Source organism: Eubalaena glacialis, chromosome 7 (assembly GCF_028564815.1).
Source record: "Eubalaena glacialis isolate mEubGla1 chromosome 7, mEubGla1.1.hap2.+ XY, whole genome shotgun sequence".
Taxonomy (NCBI): Eukaryota; Metazoa; Chordata; class Mammalia; order Artiodactyla; family Balaenidae; genus Eubalaena; species Eubalaena glacialis.
Window position 1 is genome coordinate 63,899,942 of NC_083722.1, and position 21,657 is coordinate 63,921,598.

The window sequence follows — 21,657 nt, forward strand, 5'->3', positions numbered from 1 at the left end:
TGTCCCCTCTTTTGTCATTGCCCCTCGGCCTGATCTCCTCCCAGGTGTCCGTTATACCTGGGCACAGAACATCTCCTTTGCCCCCTTCACCCACTCCCTTCCTGCCCATTTGGCAACTGGTGCAAATAGGTCCCGGCCCTGGGCCACTGGCTGCCTTGGATCCCAGTTTGGTCTTGGTTGGGTCACACTGCCATGCTCTCGGGGTTAATCAAATGGATATGTACTAGTCCAAGGACCTTCTGATCCCTCCCGTTGTGTTCTGTATATTTTGGTTCCACTAACCGGTTTGATGAAGTAAGAGACAGTCCAAAGCAGTGCTCCTCAAACTTCAGTGTGCATCGGATCATCTGGGGATCTTGTTAAAATGCAAAATCTGCTTCTGTAGGTCTGGAGTGGGGTCTGAAATTCCGCATTTCTAATGATCTCCCAGGGGATACCGATGCTGCTGGTCTACTCTGGGTAGTCAAATCCTTCATCACTCCCTCCCCCGTTTCTGTTTGCTGTACTTAAAAGAAAACCGTTTGGCAAGGAAATCATGAGTGGATTGTGTGTTCCACTGCACAGGTGATGTCCTGTTTTGACTACCTATCACACATCACTTATTCACATTATGAAAATAAAGATACTATTTGTTATAACACTACTTTAGGGGATCGTTTATGGGCCACTTTCAAAATGCTAATGGTTGACCAGCATTCCTGGAAGGATACTTGGAACTTCTGTCTATAGCTTAGCTCTGTAGCTTTGCTTCTCAAAGTGTGGTCCTTGGGCCAGCAGCATTGTATCACATGGGACCGTGTTAGAGCTGCAGAATCTCAGCCCCACCCTCGACCTGGACTGACTGAATTGGGACCTGCACTTTAACACGGTCCCCATTAGCATTTGAGAAGCCCTGCCCTGTAGAACACGGCAGATCGGAAATGGGAGGTGCTGGCTTTGCCACTTTAGCAGGATGCTCAAAGGAGGCAGGTGAATGACAACAGGGAAAAGTTCATACTTCGGTCGTCAGTCTTTTTTGTCTTGGTGTGACCTGGGACCTCTGGGGAGAGAGGAGAATACCTTCTGGCTTGCATGGAGCATGAAGATTCTTCAGACAAAATAAAACTAGCAGAGGAGGAAGTGGAAACTGTGATGTGATTATGAGATGGGTAGCGTATGCAGGACCAGATCAGGGTGAGCAGAAAACTGAGGGAGGGAGGATGAGAACTATTGAGGGTGGTCAGAGATTAGCTTTGAAAACGAGGAACGACATGTAAGCTGGTTCACTTTAGAATCCCCTTGTAAACAACAGAGGCATGCATAAAATGCATCACAATTTCGAGGTAGCTGGGACAGTAAAGGTCATTGTTAAATCAGCGAGTAGCTTAGAAAAAATGTATCAGGCATCTGTTGTAACAAGGACTGGCAAACATCCCTCACCGAGAGACCATAGAGGGCTCTCATGCCAACATGCTGAGAGGCACTTGGGGAATTGGCATAGGAAGGTCAGCAGATAAAAAGCAACCCAAAACTGGGGCACTTCTGAGATGAGAACTGGAAAACGTCTTTTTAATTACTCTGTTTCTGATGGCTTGGTTGATGTCCTGCTGGTAATAAAGAAGATTAGGTAGTGATGACGTTAATTAGAGTGTCATCAGTGATGACAGACAATAAATAGCATGGCATTTCATTTTATTACCTTACCCTTGTTAATTTCCCCAGTTTTGATCAATACAGCCATTGGCGAGGCCTCCCAGTTACGAAACAGTAGCATTTTCGAGGCTTAGTAAAAGGCTGCGTTCCAATCTTTAATTCGTTTAGGAAATCCTCCTTGGGATGTTTGCATAATCAAATGTAAGTTCGCAAATGTTTCTCCTGCCTCAGATTTGCATATGAGCAAAATGAGTTTGTTCCCAAACAAAGCCCTGGAAAAAGCCCAGGACAAATGATTACTCAGTGAAAAGGAAAATGATTTCAGCCAGTTCCACTCCATCTCCCACAGAAGAATGGAGGTGAATCGTCTCTTAGCCCTGCCTACTGAGGCCATAAGTCTGGTGACACCATTAAGGAATGAAAGGTTGATAAAAGGGAAAGTATTTCAAGTGGAGCTTCCCTGCTAGGAAGGGGGATTACATGTCATTAGATGCATTACATTGACTTTTATTTTCCAGGCATTTTTGTGTTGTTGCATTGCATATTATCAGATGTTTTAAAACACCAATTTCCATTTCTTTTAATACTCAGAATTAGTAAATGCTTAAAGAGTGATTATGTATTATTTATATCCTATAGCAATTTGGGTGTGATTCTCCCATTTCTTTTTCTAGCATGTTATTATAGGAGCCAAGGCAAGAATTCCAAAGTGGATGCTGACCTTGGACGTAGTTTTTCTTTGTGATGTAATTAGGCATATGGGTTATGGTTAAAAAATGACTAGGAAGGGACTTCGCTGGTGGCGCAGTGGTTAAGACTCCACGCCCCCAATGCAGGGGGCCTGAGTTCGATCCCTGGTCAGGGAACTAGATCCCACATGGCATGCCGCAACCAAGAGTTTGCATGCCACAACTAAGGAGCCTGAGTGTCGCAACTAAGGAGCCTGCCTGCTGCAACTAAGACCTGGCGCAACCAAATAAGTAAATATTTTTTAAAAAATGACTAGGAAAAGGTATACTCCCTTTATTCTGATGAAAGAAGATAAGGAAAAGATTCATTTTAGCCATATATTTTCATTACTTTGTCTTGACCCTAAACTTGATGATTAGCAGCCTGAACAAAGGAATAATAAATGATTAGAAAAGAAACTAGGTTCATGTGATTTCCAGTCATTTTGGTAGCCTTTTCAGTGGAAAAACATAGAGATGACCGTTGTGAAACTGGGTTATGTTAATTCATCTGAATTGTGCTATCAGATAGGAGGCACAGTTGCTAGGAGCCAAACCCATTAGAGGTAATAACAGCAAAATGCTTATGCAGTAACTGAGCTTATTGGCTCACACCAGTCAGGTAATTCTAGGATCAGTGAACGTGAAGTTTCTCTCCCCACAGGAGCCGTATGCTTAGATCTGCCCAAGTGTTTCTCTTAATATCCTGTCCCTACTAGTTTTCTATTTCAGTCACTACATAAATGACAAATTCACCCTGCTGAGTCACATTTAGCATCGTGTTCTCTTTTCCCTTGACATATATGTGGATCTGGGGGAAACCCAAGGTTACAAGAGTTTGGAGAGGGAGAGGGAAGAAAATAAACACAGTCTGAGTGCCCACTCTATGCTAAGCAGCAGGCAGGGGTAAGGTACCAAGTTTAGCCCATGTAGAAACTGAGGCTCAGAAAGATCACATAATGTTCCCAAGGTCACACAGCTACTTAGAGCCTGGTAGGACCAGGATTTAAATTAGAGCTTCTGACCCCATGTTCACATTCTTTGTGCAACTCTAAAATGAAGCTTTCACAAAACTCTGAAGAAATACACTTCTCTTCCCTACCTGTATTAGTTGTTCTTGACACATGCTACCTTGGCAGATTTACTGGTAGTCAGTGGATGTCTGTGATCGTGTTTTCTGTCAACGTTACTTGTTTCATCTAGTTAAGGTCTGTTGTGGGATGTCTACCAATGTGGAAACTAATGACACTCAATTATTTACAAGGAGAGCCAGAAGCCTGAGACATGATATATGTGCTGATGTTAGGACTGAAAACGGGTTTCCCAAATCTCATGTACTAGGACAGAGGAAGAGAGTTCGCATAATCCATAGTCTCTGCCTTTGGAGAGCCTGAGTTTAGTTGAGAATACCTACACCTTTGAAGATAAAGTAACAGTGAGCTGAGGTGTGCAGAAGGAAGGGTCTCAAGCATTCATGTGAAATGTTTAATGAATGAACAGAGCGTCAGACGAGGGAGCTCAGACTGTGAACTTGTGAAGTCAGGGAGGGTTTGGTAGTAGATACAGGTCTTAGGTCTTACAGGATGGTGAGGCTTGGATGGGTGGGAGAGTGACAGTGGAGTCGGGTTGGGATGGGTGAGGGGCCGCTGGATGAGGGAGTGCCTTCCATGTCAAGGCTTTGGCCCTCAAAGATGTTAATAAGGAGCCGCCATAGGCTCTTGAGCAGAGGAGTGGCTTCGTGAAAGTTCTGCTGCATGCATGCGCTTGATGGGTGCTGGGGAAAAACCCTGTAGACATTTGTATTGGGGGCATTTGAGGCAAAAGCAGCCGTATTGTCAAGTTGAGTCAATTTCTGTTGCTGTAGGAAATTAACCAAAAAATGATGCTACAAGAGCACTTTCTTTCTGTACCCTTTCCTGGAAGCTGCTGGCTAGCGGCTGAGGACTGGGAATTAGGATGTTTAGTTTTTACTATCTATACCTCAATTAACTATTTATTGTTGGTGTAGGGACACAGGAGGAGTTATTATCCTAGATCATGTTAGGTTGAGCCATATGAAATTTCCATTTTGGGGTAATTGGTAGAACTACTGGTAATTTCATATGGTTCCACTTAATCGATTTTGTAAGTTGTTGTTGGAGACGAGGGGACACAATCAGGTTATCTGGGTAGGTCCTGGGATAGTGCTGCTTACAGTCAGCCCCAAAGGCCTTGAGGGTGCTGTTTTCCTTGGGAGATGGGACTGTTCCTGGAGACTGAGCCCAGGGCCCCAGGGACGTGCCAGGTTCTTCCTCTCCCTTATATTTGCTCTCCCTGCCTATGGACCAGGCATTCAGAATCTCCTGATTTTTTTTCTAAAGGAGAAAAATTTGCTCTGGACCAAGAACTTTAAAGGAGGAAGGAGGGCTTGTGGAAGAGAGGATAAAAATAATTGCATCTTGGGACTTCCCTGGTGGTCCAGGGATTAAGACTCTGCACTTCCACTGCAGGGGGTGCGGTTGGATCCCTGGTCACAGAATGAAGATCCCGCAGGCCCCGCAGCGTGGCCAAAATAATAATAATAATAATAATAATTGCATCTTGAGGTTGTGTTTTCCCAGGACTCCCCAGTAGCACGTTGCAGACAGAACCAGAAGTGCCATTCCTGTAGCTCCTAATTATGTTGGGAAGGAGAGGGACCGAGTTCTCACTCTGGCCCCAGATTACAGAGGCTTTAAGTGAGTTTGAGAACGCCTGGGCAGTGGGCTGCGCATGCGTGACGGTGGCGCTAGAGGCTGAGCTGCGCTGTCTTCACATCCTTTGTGTCCGCACCCTGGGATGGGGCCACTCCTGTGGAGCCTCTCCTGGATTCAGGGATGGAGTGTGCCCAGAGTGCTCTCCTAACCGCCAGGAATCAGGACAGCGTCTGAGCTAGGGTCTGCAGAAACTGGCTGGGCACAAGCATCCCAGAGCGTGCCCACACCCCCACCCCGCCACTGCCCTCAGACTCTGGGTACCACAGGGCCTAGTCATCTGTCATTACACTCAAACTGCGCAGTTTCACTATTTGGGACCCTGAGGTCTCATCACAACTTGCCTCTTTTGTCCTAAGTCACCACTCAACATGTGACCCACAGTGTCTGTCCTGTTCCAAGAGTACTGGTGTGTGTCTCCTGACATCCCATCTTGGACCTCCTCTGGGCCCCTCCTGAGCCCCCTTCCATGCTAAACTCTCCTGCATCCCTAGGGTATTCACAGAATGTTCCTTTGTCCTCCTGGTTCTCCCCTGAACCTTCCCTGGAATAGAGAATTCTTTTCCCTTTCCTTAGCCTGACAAATATGTATTGAGGGTCCCACTGTGTGAGAAGCACCCTAAGGAAAACAAATGAGAAGACTTAGTCCCTTTGCACACGTGCATCTGAAGGTTACCTTTCTTGGCATCCTTCCTGTTTCCTGAGGAAACACGAACTAGTGTGACTGCTGGAGACCTCTCTTCTCCTCTCTCAGCATCAACCCTCTCAGCCAAAAATGGAGGCAGATCAGAGAGACTATGAGAAGAAAGGAATGACAGATGTACATAAATAAATAGTTTAACTGTAAACGTGACTGGTAAGCTCATAAATCCTCGGCATGTGGGAAGATCAGTGCCAGCCACCACTTGTCATCTAATCGGACACCTGTGTCTAGATGGAAATCATCTCAGAACAGATTGTATGTTATAATTAAAAAACAAAAAACATTCTGTGTCAATATGCTGGGCCAAATTGCCCATGCTGGCACAACTGGACTTTCTGCTACAATTCAAATGCACTTAAAAATTATCATTTTGGGGGAGACCTTCAAGATGGTGGAGGAGTAAGACGTGGAGATCACCTTCCTCCCCAAAAATACATCAGAAATACATCTACATGTGGAACAACTCCTACAGAACACCTACTGAATGCTGGCAGAAGACCTCAGACTTCCCAAAAGGCAAGAAACTCCCCACGTACCTGGGTAGGGCAAAAGAAAAAAGAAAAAACAGAGACAAAAGAATAGGGACGGGACCTGCATCTCAGGGAGGGAGCTGTGAAAGAGGAAAAGTTTCCACACTAGGAAGCCCCTTCACTGGCAGAGACGGGGGGATTGCCAGGGGGAAGCTTCGGAGCCACGGAGGAGAGTGCAGCAACACAGGTGCAGAGGGCAAAGTGGAGAGATTCCCGCACAGAGGAGCAGTGCCGACCAGCACTCACCAGCCTGAGAGCCTTGTCTGCTCACCCGCCGGGACGGGTGGGGGCTGGGAGCTGAGGCTCAGACTTCGGAGGTCAGATCCCAGGGAGGGGACTGGGGTTGGCTGCATGAACACAGCCTGAAGGGGGCTAGGGCGCCACAGCTAGCCAGGAGGGAGTCCGGGAAAAAGTCTGGAACTGCCAAAGAGGCAAGAGACTTTTTCATGCCTCTTTGTTTCATGGTGCGCCAGGAGAGGGGATTCAGAGCACCGCCTAAAGGAGCTCCAGAGACGGGCGCGAGCCATGGCTACCAGCGCGGACCCCAGAGACAGGGCATGAAACGCTAAGGCTGCTGCTGCAGCCACCAAGAAGCCTGTGTGCAAGCACAGGTCACTCTCCACACCTCCCCTCCAGGGAGCCTGTGCAGCCTGCCACTGCCAGGGTCCTGTGATCCAGGGACAACTTCCCCGGGAGAACACACAGTGCGCCTCAGGCTTTTGCAATGTCATGCTGGCCTCTGCCACCGCAGGCTCGCCCTGCATTTCGTACCCCTCCCACCCCTGGCCTGAGAGAGCCAGAGCCCCCTAATCAGCTGCTACTTTAACCCTGTCCTGTCTGAGCGAAGAACAGAAGCCCTCAGGCAACCTACACGCAGAGGCGGAGCCAAATCCAAAGCTGAACCCTGGGAGCTGTGCAAACAAAGAAGAGAAAGGGAAATTTCTTCCAGCAGCCTCAGGAGCAGCAGATTAAATCTCCACAGTCAACTTGATGTACCCTGAATCTCTGGAATACCTGAATAGACAACAAATCATCCCAAAATTGAGGCGGTGGACCTTGAGAGCAACTGTAGACTTGGGGTTTGCTTTCTGCATCTAATTTGTTTTTGGTTTTATGTTTATCTTAGTTTAGTATTTAGAGTTATTGTTCTAGGGTCTGTCTGTCCGTTTTTTGTTTTTGTTTTTTAGTATAGTTTTTAGTGCTGGTTATCATTGGTGGATTTATTTTTTGGTTTGGTTGCTCTCTTCATTCTTTCTTTTTTAAATTACTTTAAGCGTTTTATTTTTAATAATTTTTTATTATTTTTTATTTTAATAACTTTATTTTATTTTTTTCTTTCTTTCTTTTTCTTCTTCTTTTTCTTCTGAGCCATGTGGCTGACAGGGTCTTGGTGCTCCAGCCAGGTGTCAGGCCTGTGCCTCTGAGGTGGGAGAGCTGAGTTCAGGACATTGGCCCACCAGAGACCTCCCGGCTCCACGTAATATCAAACGGCAGAAGCTCTCCCAGAGATCTCCATCTCAACACTAAGACCCAGTTCCACTCAATGACCAGCAAGCTACAGTGCTGGACACCCTATGCCAAACAACTAGCAAGACAGGAATACAACCCCACCCATTAGCAGAGAGGCTGCCTAAAATCATAATAAGGTCACAGACACCCCAAAACACACCACCAGACACTGTCCTGCCCACCAGAAAGACAAGATCCAGCCTCATCCACCAGAACACTGGTGGAGGCACCAGTCCCCTCCACCAGGAGGCCTACACAAGCCACTGAACCAACCTTACCCACTGGGGGCAGACACCAAAAACAATGGGAACTATGAACCTGCAGCCTGCGAAAAGGAGATCCCAAACACAGTAAGTTAAGCAAAATGAGAAGACAAAGAAACACACAGCAGATGAAGGAGCAAGGTAAAAACCCACCAGACCAAACAATTGAAGAGGAAATAGGCAGTCTACCTGAAAAAGAATTCAGAGTAATGATAGTAAAGATGATCCAAAATCTCAGAAATAGAATGGAGAAAATACAAGAAATGTTTAACAAGGACCTAGAAAAACTAAACAGCAAACAAACAATGATGAACTACACAATAAATGAAATTAAAAATTCTCTAGAAGGAATCAATAGCAGAATAACTGAGGCGGAAGAATGCATAAGTGATCTGGAAGATAAAATGGTGGAAATAACTACTGCAGAGCAGAATAAAGAAAAAAGAATGAAAAGAATTGAGGACAGTCTCAGAGACCTCTGGGACAACATTAAATGCACCAACATTAGAATTATAGGGGTCCCAGAAGAAGAGGAGAAAAAGAAAGGGACTGAGAAAATATTTGAAGAGATTATAGTTGAAAACTTCCCTAATATGGGAAAGGAAATAGTCAATCAAGTCCAAGAAGTGCAGAGAGTCCCATACAGGATAAATTCAAGGAGAAATATGCCAAGACACATATTAATCAAGCTATCAAAAATTAAATACAAAGAAAAAATATTAAAAGCAGCAAGGGAAAAACAACAAATAACATACAAGGGCATCCCCATAAGGTTAACAGCTGATCTTTCAGCAGAAACTCTGTAAGCCAGAAGGGTGTGGCAGCACATATTTAAAGTAATGAAAGGGGAAAACCTACAGCCAAGATTACTCTACCCAGCAAGGATCTCATTCAGATTTGACAGAGAAATTAAAACTTCTACAGACAAGCAAAAGGTAAGAGAATTCAGCACCACCAAACCAGCTTTACAACAAATGCTAAAGGAATTTCTCTAGGCAGGAAACACAAGAGAAGGAAAAGACCTACAATAACAAACCCAAAACAATTAAGAAAATGGTAATAGGAATATACATATCAATAACTACCTTAAATGTAAATGGATTAAATGCTGCAACCAAAAGACATAGACTGGCTGAATGGATACAAAAACAAGACCTGTATATATGCTGTCTACAAGAGACCCACTTCAGATCTAGGGACACATACAGACTGAAAGTGAGGGGATGGAAAAAGATATTCCATGCAAATGGAAATCAAAAGAAAGCTGGAGTAGCAATTCTCATATCAGACAAAATAGACTTTAAAATAAAGACTATTACAAGAGACAGAGAAGGACACTACGTAATGATCAAGGGATCAATCCAAAGAGAAGATATAACAATTGTAAATATTTATGCACCCAACATAGGAGCACCTCAATACCTAAGGCAAATGCTAACAGCCATAAAAGGGGAGAATGACAGTAACACAGTCATAGTAGGGGACTTTAGTGGGGTGCTAAAGATCATCCAAAATGAAAATAAATAAGGAAACACAAGCTTTAAATGATACACTAAATAAGATAGACTTAATTGATATTTATAGGACATTCCATTCAAAAACAACAGAATACACTTTCTTCTCAAGTGCTCATGGAACGTTCTCTGGATAGATCATATCTTGAGTCACAAATCAAGTCTTGGTAAATTTAAGAAAATTGAAATCGTATCAAGTATCTTTTCTGACCACAACGCTATGAGACTAGATATCAATTACAGGAAAAAATCTGTAAAAAATACAAACACATGGAGGCTAAACAATACACTACTAAATAACCAAGAGATCACTGAAGAAATCAAAGAGGAAATCAAAAAATACCTAGAGACAAATGACAATGAAAACACGACTACCCAAAACCTACGCGATGCAGCAAAAGCAGTTCTAAGAGGGAAGTTTATAGCAATACAATCCTACCTCAAGAAACAAGAAGCATCTCAAATAAACAACCTAACCTTACACCTAAAGCAATCAGAGAAAGAAGAACAAAAAAACCCCAAAGTTAGCAGAAGGAAAGAAATCATAAAGATCAGATCAGAAATAAATGAAAAAGAAATGAACAAAACAATAGCAAACATCAATAAAACTAAAAGCTGGTTCTTTGAGAAGATAAACAAAATTGATAAACCATTAGCCAGACTCATTAGGAAAAAAAGGGAGAACACTCAAATCAATACAATTAGAAATGAAAAAGGAGAAGTAACAACTGCCACTGCAGAAATACAAAGGATAATGAGAGACTACTACAAGCAACTCTATGCCCATAAAATGGACAACCTGGAAGAAATGGACAAATTCTTAGAAAAGCACAGCCTTCCGAGACTGAACCAGGAAGAAACAGAAAATATAAACAGACCAATCACAAGCACTGAAATTGAGACTGTGATTAAAAATCTTTCAACAAACAAAGCCCAGGACCAGATGGCTTCACAGGAGAATTCTATCAAACATTTAGAGAAGAGCTAATACCTATCCTTCTCAAACTCTTCCAAAATATAGCAGAGGGAGGAACACTCCCAAACTCATTCTACGAGGCCAACATCACCCTGATACCAGAACCAGACAAAGATGTCACAAAGAAAGAAGACAACAGGCCAATATCACTGATGAACATAGATGCAAAAATCCTCAACAAAATACTAGCAAACAGAATCCAACAGCGCAGTAAAAGGATCATACACCATGATCAAGTGGGGTTTATCCCAGGAATGCAAAGATTCTTCAATATATACAAATCAATCAATGTGATACACCATATTAACAAATGGAAGGAGAAAAACCATATGATCATCTCAATAGATGCAGAAAAAGCTTTCAACAAAATTCAACACCCATTTATGATAAAAACCCTCCAGAAAGTAGGCATAGAGGGAACTTACCTCAACATAATAAAGGCCATATATGACAAACCCACAGCCAACATCGTTCTCAATGGTGAAAAACTGAAACCATTTCCTCTAACATCAGGAACAAGACAAGGTTGTCCACTCTCACGACTGTTATTCAACATAGTTTTGGAAGTTTTAGCCAGAGCAATCAGAGAAGAGAAAGAAATAAAAGGAATCCAAATCAGGAAAGAAGAAGTAAAGCTGTCACTGTTTGCAGATAACATGATACTCTACATAGAGAATCCTAAAGATGCTACCAGAAAACTACTAGAGCTAATCAATGAATTTGGTAAAGTAGCAGGATACAAAATTAATGCACAGAAATCTCTTGCATTCCTATACACTAATGATGAAAAATCTGAAAGAGAAATTAAGGAAACACTCCCATTTACCATTGCAACAAAAAGAATAAAATACCTAGGAATAAACCTACCTAAGGAAACAAAAGACCTGTGTGCAGAAAACTATAAGACAATGATGAAAGATATTAAAGGTGATACAAACAGATAGAGAGATATGCCATGTTCTTGGATTGGAAGAATCAACATTGTGAAAATGACTATACTACCCAAAGCAATCTACAGATTCATTGCAATCCCTATCAAACTACCAATGGCATTTTTTACAGAAGTAGAACAAAAAATTGCACAATCTGTTTGGAAACACAAAAGACCCTGAATAGCCAAAGCAAACTTGAGAAAGAAAAATGGGGCTGGAGGAATCAGGCTCCCGGACTTCAGACTATACTACAAAGCTACATTAATCAAGACAGTTTGGTACTGGCACAAAAACAGAAATATACATCAATGGAACAGGATAGAAAGCCCAGAGGTAAACCCACGCACATATGGTCACCTTATTTTTGATAAAGGAGGCAAGAATATACAATGGAGAAAAGGCAGCCTCTTCAATAAGTGGTGCTGGGTAAACTGGACAGCTACATGTAAAAGAATGAAATTAGAACACTCCCTAACACCATACAGAAAAATAAACTCAAAATGGATTAAAGACCTAAATGTAAGGCCAGACACTATCAAACTCTTAGAGGAAAACATAGGCAGAACACTCTATGACATAAATCACAGCAAGATCCTTTTTGACCCACCTCCTAGAGAAATGGAAATAAAAACAAAAATAAACAAATGGGACCTAATGAAACTTAAAAGCTTTTGCACAGCAAAGGAAACCATAAACAAGACGAAAAGACAACCCTCAGAATGGGAGAAAATATTTGCAAATGAAGCAACTGACAAAGGATTAATCTCCAAAATATACAAGCAGCTCATGCAGCTCAATATGAAAAAAACAAACAACCCAATCCAAAAATGGGCAGAAGACCTAAATAGACATTTCTCCAAAGAAGATATACAGATTGTCAACAAACACATGAAAGGATGCTCAACATCACTAATCATTAGAGAAATGCAAATCAAAACTACAATGAGGTATCACCTCACACCAGTCAGAATGGCCATCATCAAAAAATCTAGAAACAATAAATGCTGGAGAGGGTGTGGAGAAAAGGGAACCCTCTTGCACTGTTGGTGGGAATGTAAATTGATACAACCACTATGGAGAACTGTATGGAGTTTCCTTAAAAAACTAAAAATAGAACTACCATACGACCCAGCAATCCCACTACTGGGCATATACCCTGAGAAAACCATAATTCAAAAAGAATCATGTACCACAATGTTCATTGCAGCTCTATTTACAATAGCCAGGACATGGAAGCAACCTAAATGTCCATTGACAGTTGAATGGATAAAGAAGATGTAGCACATATATACAATGGAATACTACTCAGCCATAAAAAGAAACGAAACTGGGCTTCCCTGGTGGTGCAGTGGTTGAGAATCTGCCTGCCAATGCAGGGGACATGGGTTCAAGCCCTGGTCTGGGAAGATCCCACATGCCGCGGAGCGGCTAGGCCTGTGAGCCACAATTGCTGAGCCTGCGCGTCTGGAGCCTGTGCTCCGCAGCAAGAGAGGCCGCGATAGTGAGAGGCCCGCGCACCGCGATGAAGAGTGGCCCCCACTTGCCGCAACTAGAGAAAACCCTTGCACAGAAACGAAGACCCAATACAGCCATAAATAAAATTAATTAATTAATTAATTAATTTAAAAAAACATTTAAAAAGAAACGAAACTGAGTTATTTGTAGTGAGGTGGATGGACCTAGTGTCTGTCATTCAGAGCGAAGTAAGTCAGAAAGAGAAAAACAAATACTGCATGCTAACACATATATATGGAATCTAAAAAACAAACCAAAAAATGGTCATGAAGAACCTAGGGGCAAGACGGAAATAAAGACGCAGACCTACTAGAGAATGGATTTGAGGATACGGGGAGGGGGAATGGTAAGCTGGGACAAAGTGAGAGAGTGGCATGGACATATATACACTACCAAATGTAAAATAGATCGCTAGTGGCAAGCAGCCGCATAGCACAGGGAGATCAGCTTGGTACTTTGTGACCACCTAGAGGGGTGGAATAAGGAGAGTGGGAGGGAGACGCAAGAGGGAGGAGATATGGGGATATATGTATATGTATAGCTGATTCACTTTGTTATAAAGCAGAAACTAACACACCATTGTAAAGCAGTTATACTCCAATAAAGATGTTAAAAAAATTATCATTTTTAACTTCTTTTTAAAGGAAGCATAAATGGCAGATTGCTGTACGTAGGATATGATATACGGATCCTGTGGGGCAACTTTAATAATTAACCACTCTCATGGTTTAACTGAGTTCCACATTCTGTCATTTTCCTGTTTCCTTTCCTGACCTGGACAAAAAAGGAAATTGAACCACTTTTGTCTCAAGTACAGTCACACCTTGGAGCTGTCGCGAGTTTGGTTCCTGAGCCAATAAATAAAGTGAATATCCCAATAAAGCGAGTTACACAAATTTTTTGATTTTGCAGTGCATATAAAAGTTATGTTTGCACTCTACCATAGTCTATTAAGTGTGCAATAGCATTATGTCTTAAAAAACAATGTACAGATGGACCTAGAGAGTGTCGTACAGAATTAAGTAAGTCAGAAAGAGAAAAACAAGTATCGTATATTAACACATATATGTGGAATCTAGAAAAATGGTATAGATCATCTTATTTGCAAAGCAGAAATAGAGACACAGACGTAGAGAACAAATGTATGGATACCAAGGGGGAAAAGGGGTGGGGTGGGAGGAATTGGGAGATTGGGATTGACACCTATACACTATTGATACTATGTATAAAACAGACAACTAATGAGAACATACTGTTTAGCACAGGGAACTCTACTTAATGCACTGTGGTGACCTAAATGGGAAGGAAATCCAGAAAAGAGGGGATATATGTACAAGTATAGCTGATTCATTTTGCTGTACAGTAGAAACTAACACAACATTGTAAAGCAACTATACTCCAACAAAAATTAATTTTAAAAAAGTATAAATTGGGAAAAAAGACAATGTACATACATTAGTATAAAAATACCTTGTTGGTAAAAAATGCTAACCATCATCTGAGCCTTCAGTGGGTCACAGGAGTAACATCTAAGATCCCTGATCACAGATCACCATCACAAACATAACAATAATGACCAAATTTGAAATATTGTGAGAGTTACCAAAATGTGACATAGAGACACGAAGGGAGCAAATGCTATTTGGAAAAATAGCCGATAGACTTGCTTGACCCAGGGTTGCCACAAACCGTCAGCTGATAAAAAATGCAATATCTTCAAAGCATAATAAAGTGAAACAATAAAATGAGGTAAGGCTGGGTACATTTGACCAGGAAATACGGAGTCTTGTTTTATTCATTTATTCAGTTTATCAGGAAACACCATGAGAATGAGCACATTCTCATTATTAATATAATATTAATATTAATATGACCTTGGTTTCTTTCTTTCCTTTTTTTAATACCAAGAGGAAAAACCATTTGGAGAAGACCACCTTGTCATGTTGGCCCATGAGTTCCTTTGCTACCAAAATGAAATGATCATACAAAAGAGATATTAAGATCATAAGGACAGGGGACTTCCCTGGTGGTCCAGTGGTTAAGACCCCGTGCTTCCAATGCAGGGGGCGCGGGTTTGATCCCTGGTTGAGGAACTAGGATCCGACATGCCGTGTGGCAAAAAATTTGACATAAAGTAATTGCAAAAAAAAAAAAAGAAATAAATTTGAACTGTAGGAATAAAATCTATATTTTAAAAAAATCATAAGGACAATATTAATAACTGGCTATCACTGTGCCCTTTCTGTGTGTCAAGCACTCCTTCAAGTGAATCGTAATCATTCTCTCATTTACTCTTCACAAAAATCCTGGGAGAAAGGTGTTATCATTCTCACTTCGTAGATGAAAAAAAAAAAAACCAGAACATGGGTAATTTGTCCAAGTTCACGCGAAGAATCAGTGGCCATGCCAGGATTCAAATCCAGATCTGTCTCAAATTCTGCGATCATAACCTCTTCACATCTTGCCTCACCCCGAGTGGGTTGAAAGTCAAGCTGAGAAAACTGTTCTTGGCAAAGAAGTGGGTAAGATTTGGATTCTTTAGTGGTGAGGGGGAACCTGGAAAGGAATAGATACGTATATGTGTGTGTGCCTGGGTCACTTTACTGTATAACTGAAACTAACACAACATTGTGGATTAACTATACTTTAATTTTTTAAAAATGGAAAAAATAAAAATGAAGGCTTATTGACTTAGGGAAAAAAAAAAAGATTTGGGTTTTTTAAAGTTCCAGAAAGTTCTGACCTCTTGTTGGTATTTCCTGGGCAGCAAATGTTGGACCTTTTATCTCAGCTGTAGATTCTTGAAGCTCAGCTTACTTTCGGGTAGCGGGAGTTGCATTCAGGGTTAGGCTTTGCCTAGAAGGGCCTCCCAAGGCGTGGTCCATCCTGCTCCCCGCAAGACCTGAGGAGCCACCGCAGGCCCAGTGCCGACTCCATTCTGCACTCCTGGTCTCTCTTGGAGGAGACCGGGGATTAGACCTAACCAGTAAAGGCTCCACTGTTTCAAGCAGATCCTCAACGAGCACACTTCTAACTTGTAACAGCATCAGTCATCTTTAGTAAAGGTTTGGTGAAGGTCAGAAGCCTCTTTGAACCCCTTGGATTAATACTGTTTTGTCCTTTTTCCCCTGCAGGACATCGAGGTCTCTGTGAACATTCTCTAAAATGTTTAAGCTCGAGAATCACGGAGCGGAAGCTGCAGGGCACGTGGCTGCCTGCTGGCAGAGGGAGCCTGGAGAAACCATTCCTGGGGCCTCGAGGCTCCATGGTGCCCACGTTCAGCCCCCAGGGTGGCCTTCACCCTGTCCACGCTGACAGCAGCCTGCTGAAGCCCAGGGTCGTGACCGTGGTCAAGCTGGGTGGGCACCCCCTCCGCAAGATCACGCTGCTCCTCAACAGACGGTCGGTGCAGACCTTCGAGCAGCTCTTGGCCGACGTCTCAGAGGCCCTGGGCTTTCCCAGATGGAAGAGTGACCGCGTGCGGAAGCTGTTCAGCCTCAAGGGCAGGGAAATCAGGAGTGTGTCTGATTTCTTCAGGGAAGGGGATGCTTTCATAGCCGTGGGCAAAGAGCCACTGACGCTGAAGAACATCCAGGTGGCTATAGAGGAACTGTACCCCAGCAAAGCCCGGGCCCTGACCTTGACCCAGCACAGCCGGCTCCCCTCTCCAAGGCTGAGAAGCAGGCTTTATAGCAAGGCTCTGAAAGGGGGTCACCACTGTGGGGAGACCGAGACCACCAAGAGCTGCGGTGAGGCTGCCAGGTCCCAGGCTGCCATCAGACATCAGGGGAGGACCCCCGTGGAGGACAGGGTGAGGGCCCAGAAGAAGTGGGTGAGGGGGAAGTGGGAGCCTGAACCCAGCAGCAAGGTGCCCAGGGATGCCACCCTGGAGAGGCATGCTAGCGGAGAGAAGCACCTGGGGGTGGAGATTGAAAAGACGTCGGGGGAAATAATCAGGTGTGAGAAGTGTAAGCGGGAAAGAGAGCTCCAGCAGAGACTGCAGAGGGAGCGGCTCTCTCTGGGCACCAGCGAGCCGGACCTGGGCAGGTGCCCCGGCTATGACGTAGAGAGGTTGGTGAGGACCAGGAGCTGCAGGAGGTCCCCTGAGGAGAAGCCCCAGGGTGGGGAGGAAGGTTGGAAGGAGGGCATCCGGAGCAGTCCCGGGCACCCGCCTCAGGAGCCGAGGAGACCCAGCAAAAGCACCGACAAGAAAGAGGACCGAGACCCAGGAGGCCAGGAAGGTCATCGCCCAGCAGCAGCCAAGGCCAAGAGGGACGTCGTCGGGGAAGCGCAGCCCATAAGAGAGGAGAAAGACAGCAGGGCCGTAGGCAGGAGCAAGCAGGGAGGCTGGCTCCGGAGGGAGCATCCTGCCGACCTCGACCCAGAGAAGCTCCCCAGGACCAGAGGGAATGAGCAGGAGGCGGAAAAGGAGAAAAAGCCGGGTGCGTCCGGAGGGAGGAGGATGGTTTCCCGAGATGAGCCGCCGGCCAGGGTAGAAAAGGAGCCCAAGAAGAGGCCGGAGGAGAGCAAGGCGGAGCGGCCGGGCGGCAGGAGGCGGCGGCCCCCGGGCATCCTGGCGGCCGACGTGCGCAAGCAGTACGAGCCGGGCCGCGTGATCGGGGACGGGAACTTCGCGGTGGTGAAGGAGTGCAGGCACCGCGGCACCCAGCAGGCTTACGCCATGAAGATCATAGACAAGTCCAAGCTCAAGGGGAAGGAGGACATGGTCGACAGCGAGATCCTGATCATCCAGAGCCTCTCTCACCCCAACATCGTGAAACTGCATCAAGTGTACGAAACGGACGCGGAGATCTACCTGATCATGGAGTACGTGCAGGGAGGGGACCTTTTCGATGCCATTATAGAAAGTGTGAAGTTCCCGGAGCGCGACGCTGCCCTCATGCTCATGGACTTGTGCAAGGCGCTCGTGCACATGCACGACAAGAGCATCGTCCACCGGGACCTCAAGCCGGAAAACCTGCTGGTAAGCCCCGCCCTGCCTGCGGTGGAAGAGGGAGGTTGTAAAACATGGGATACAGGAAGTAGGAACGGGCTCCTACTCTGGTACCCTTGTGCGCTAGAGCATTACCTTTATGGTCTTTTTTTTTTTTTTTTTAACATACTCGTTTCAGTATTTAAAGCTTTGGTTGTAGTTCATAAATTGCAGAGATCAATGGGTTTTGATTAAATTATTGAGAAAGAAGCCTTCCAATTTAAACAAAATAGAAACTGTTTCCTCATGCCTGGGAGAAAAATATTTTCACCTTGACAGTCATCAGGTGGACTTCATTTCTTGGGCATTTGCACATCCTCTGCCCTAGGTGCTAGGGGTGTCTGCTGGTAGCAGCTCCCCCTACAGGCTTTGAGCCTACCCTCCCACCAAAAGTCCCCCTGGCCCTTTTGCAGAAGAGGTCTTGCCGCAGGAATTCAAAAGGCTCAGTACTGGGAATTCCCAGTTGGTCCAGTGGTTAGGACTCCAAGCTTCCACTGCAGGGGGCCTGGGTTGGGTTCGATCCCTGGCCGGGGAGCTAAGATCCCGAAAGCCTCTAGCATCAGTCCTTTCATCTCTCTGGGACTTTGTTTCCTCACTTATAAAAGAGAAATAGTTATAGTACCTGTCTTAGAAGGTTGAGGGAGGATTGAGCACGGCAAAGGGAAAAGCAGCCTGAGACTACCAGGAGCTGGCCTGGCACTCACAGCTCAGCTGTTCTGTTTTTGGATGTAAACAATCTCCCAAAGCACCAACATCAAATAAGGACACTCTAGGACCATGATGGATCCAGACAAAAGCAAGACCTCTTCATCATCATGTCCAAATCCAGATAAGAACAAGATTGTCCAGACCACAAATGGGGCTACATTTTCCCTTTTGGGTGACTATGATTCACTGCCCCACCTTCCTCCCACCTTCTAGATAAGAATTACCAAGATGCCCAATCATAGAATTACCCTCACTTCCTGACAGTATCCAGTTCAGAGCAAAATCCTGCTTTCATGAACCCTCTCCCAAATCACCTAACACAACCCAGCTCTTACAACAAGTTCATTGAACACCCTCTCACTTAGATGCCTGGATCCCCAAAATGTTGGGGATCTCACTTGTTGCACTGAGTCAGTGAACCCAGGGTGTTCCTGAATTTCAAGTGTGTTGCTGGTGGGCTTTTTTAGGACAGTGCACTTCACATGTTCACTCTCTGGCCCCTTTGTCCCACTTTCTTCTTTGTAGCCCCGATCACCACCTGATACGTTCCATATTTATTCTTCTATTTTCTTTTTCCTCCTCCTGGAAAGTTCTGTGACAGCAGGAACCTTGTTTTATTCAGACTGTACCTTGGAAACTACATCAGTTCTGTCACATAGTGGAGATTCAATAAATATCAGTTGGATGAAAGAATGATACAGACCCCAGCATGCTGCCTGGCACATAGCAAGCATTCCATCAGTGGCAGCTACTCTCATTATTATTATGTTAGGAATGAGTCTGATATTAAGGTGGACATTATGAGGAAGAATCCAAAGCCAGATTGCTGCACATGAAGCCATAGTAAATGGAGACAGTGATCTTCATGAGCCACAGTTTTTTTTTTGTGGGGGGGCGGTGGAGGGGAAAGGAGTTAACCTATTTCCTTTAATTTCATGGCTGTAGAGCCAGCCTGGAAACATCATCCCAGTACATTCATCTGCCTGTAAGCTGCTCCCACAAGCAGAATGAAACTCTGAGTGAGTCGAGCTAATTATCTGGTGAAGTGAGGTCTACATTGACCCCTAAAGCAAGCAGCCTTGTTTTTGTCCAGATTCATAGAATTGCAGATCATTGACTGGTTGCCTGAATGGTCTGAACTACCAGGGAATAAATCTCCCTTTGAAGAATTTCATTTTTGTTTTTTGGGTTTTTTTGGCCACACTGCGCAGCTAGCAGGATCTTAGTTCCCCGACCAGGGATTGAACGCAGGCCCACGGCAGTGAAAGTGCCGAGTCCTAAGCACTGGACCACCAGGGAATTCCCTAAGAATTCCATTTTTAAAAAAAATTTTTTTTAATTAATTTGTTTTATTTTTGGCTGTGTTGGGTCTTCGTTGCCGCGCGCAGGCTTTTCTCTAGTTGCGGTGAGCAGGGGCTACTCTTCATTGCGGTGCATGGGCTTCTCATTGTGGTGGCTTCTCTTGCTGTGGAGCACGGGCTCTAGGCGTGCAGGCTTCAGTAGTTGTGGCACTCGGGCCCAGTAGTTGTAGCTCACGGGCTCTAGAGTGCAGGCTTGGTAGTTGTGGAGCACGGGCTTAGTTGCTCCGCGGCATGTGGGATCTTCTCGGACCAGGGCTCGAACCCTTATCCCCTGCATTGGCAGGCAGATTCTTAGCCACTGTGCCACCAGGGAAGCCCAAGAATTCCACTGTTGCATGAGCTAAGTGTCCTCATCCTTTTTTCACTTGCTTTTTGTTTCTGTCTTTTGGGTCTGAGCCCAAGTTTTCCCCATGTGTGATGTGCCGGACCCTGTTTACAATGGCACTTTGGAATTGTGACAGAGCAGTGTTCTTTACGGATCCTCTGATGTTTTCACCAAATTGTGTAAGCAGGAGGAATTCTGACTAGAGGCCTGGGTGGGTCCCATGAGCAGAACGTTTTGGGCCTGTGCTTAATAAAGCATCAGAACAGTGATACACGTTCTCGAGGATGTGGAGTGAGATCCTTTACCCTATAGGATTGTTTTCTTTTGGGGACAGTCATCTGAGCTTGCATTTTCTCCACAAGGTCTTGGAACCAATCTGTCGAGCTGGCCCATCTCTTGGGCAATAGAGACTCTCACTTGTGTTAAGGGATTGACTTGTCAGCAATTTTTAAAATGGAGAAAGTCAGCACTTGCAGATGGCATGGAGAGATTTGCTTCAGGAAATGAAAAATTGCAAGGAATACATTTAGTGTGGACAAGCTAACTGCCTATGAGAAGTCATTTGGCGATACCTTCATGGATTTAAATGTCAGTTTATATGTGTTTTAGTGCCCTTAAAGGCAGTGAAGTGTGTGTGTGTGTGTCCTGAGAGAGAGGAAGAACTGCAGCGGAGCTATAATTTTTCAGTCTAATACATGAGTTGTTTATTGGTGTTAATTGTAATTGATATTTCGACCCTTTTTTTTCTGATTTTAAAGAAAGCCCACTTTTTTTTATTGTATCATTTTGTTTTACATCTTTATTGGAGTTTAATTGCTTTACAATGTTGTGTTAGTTTCTGCTTTATAACAAAGTGAATCAGCTATATGTATACATATATCCACATATCCCCTCCCTCTTGCGTCTCCCTCCCACCCTCCCTATCCCACCCCTCTAGGTGGTCACAAAGCACCAAGCAAGAAAGCCCACTTTTTGTTTTTTTAAATAAAAAACTTTCTTTCGTGGTGGTAAGTCTCCTTCAGAAGCTGCAAAAAGCTACAGATCTGAGCCGTCTTTGGTGGCATAGGGTAACATCTTTTCTGTCTTGTGGGTAATCTGTCAGCTGGTGTTTTTCAGAATGAGTGGGCCTGTCACATTTCTAAATCGTGTCTGTCCTTTTTTCAGATGAGTAAAGTTGAATATATTGTTATGTCAGACTTTAAATGCTACCTAACATCAGTTCTTTGTGGTTTTTCA

At 44.3% G+C, this 21,657-nt stretch overlaps 1 protein-coding gene across 1 annotated transcript in view; it reads left to right on the forward strand.

The window, feature by feature from the left end:
* Positions 1-21,657, forward strand: part of DCLK3 (doublecortin like kinase 3) — a 47,804-nt gene that overhangs the window by 15,881 nt on the left and 10,266 nt on the right. The window contains exon 4 of the mRNA XM_061197462.1: positions 16,079-18,018. Within this exon, the coding sequence (XP_061053445.1) occupies positions 16,079-18,018 (1,940 nt within the window). The remainder of the gene's footprint in view (positions 1-16,078; positions 18,019-21,657) is intronic.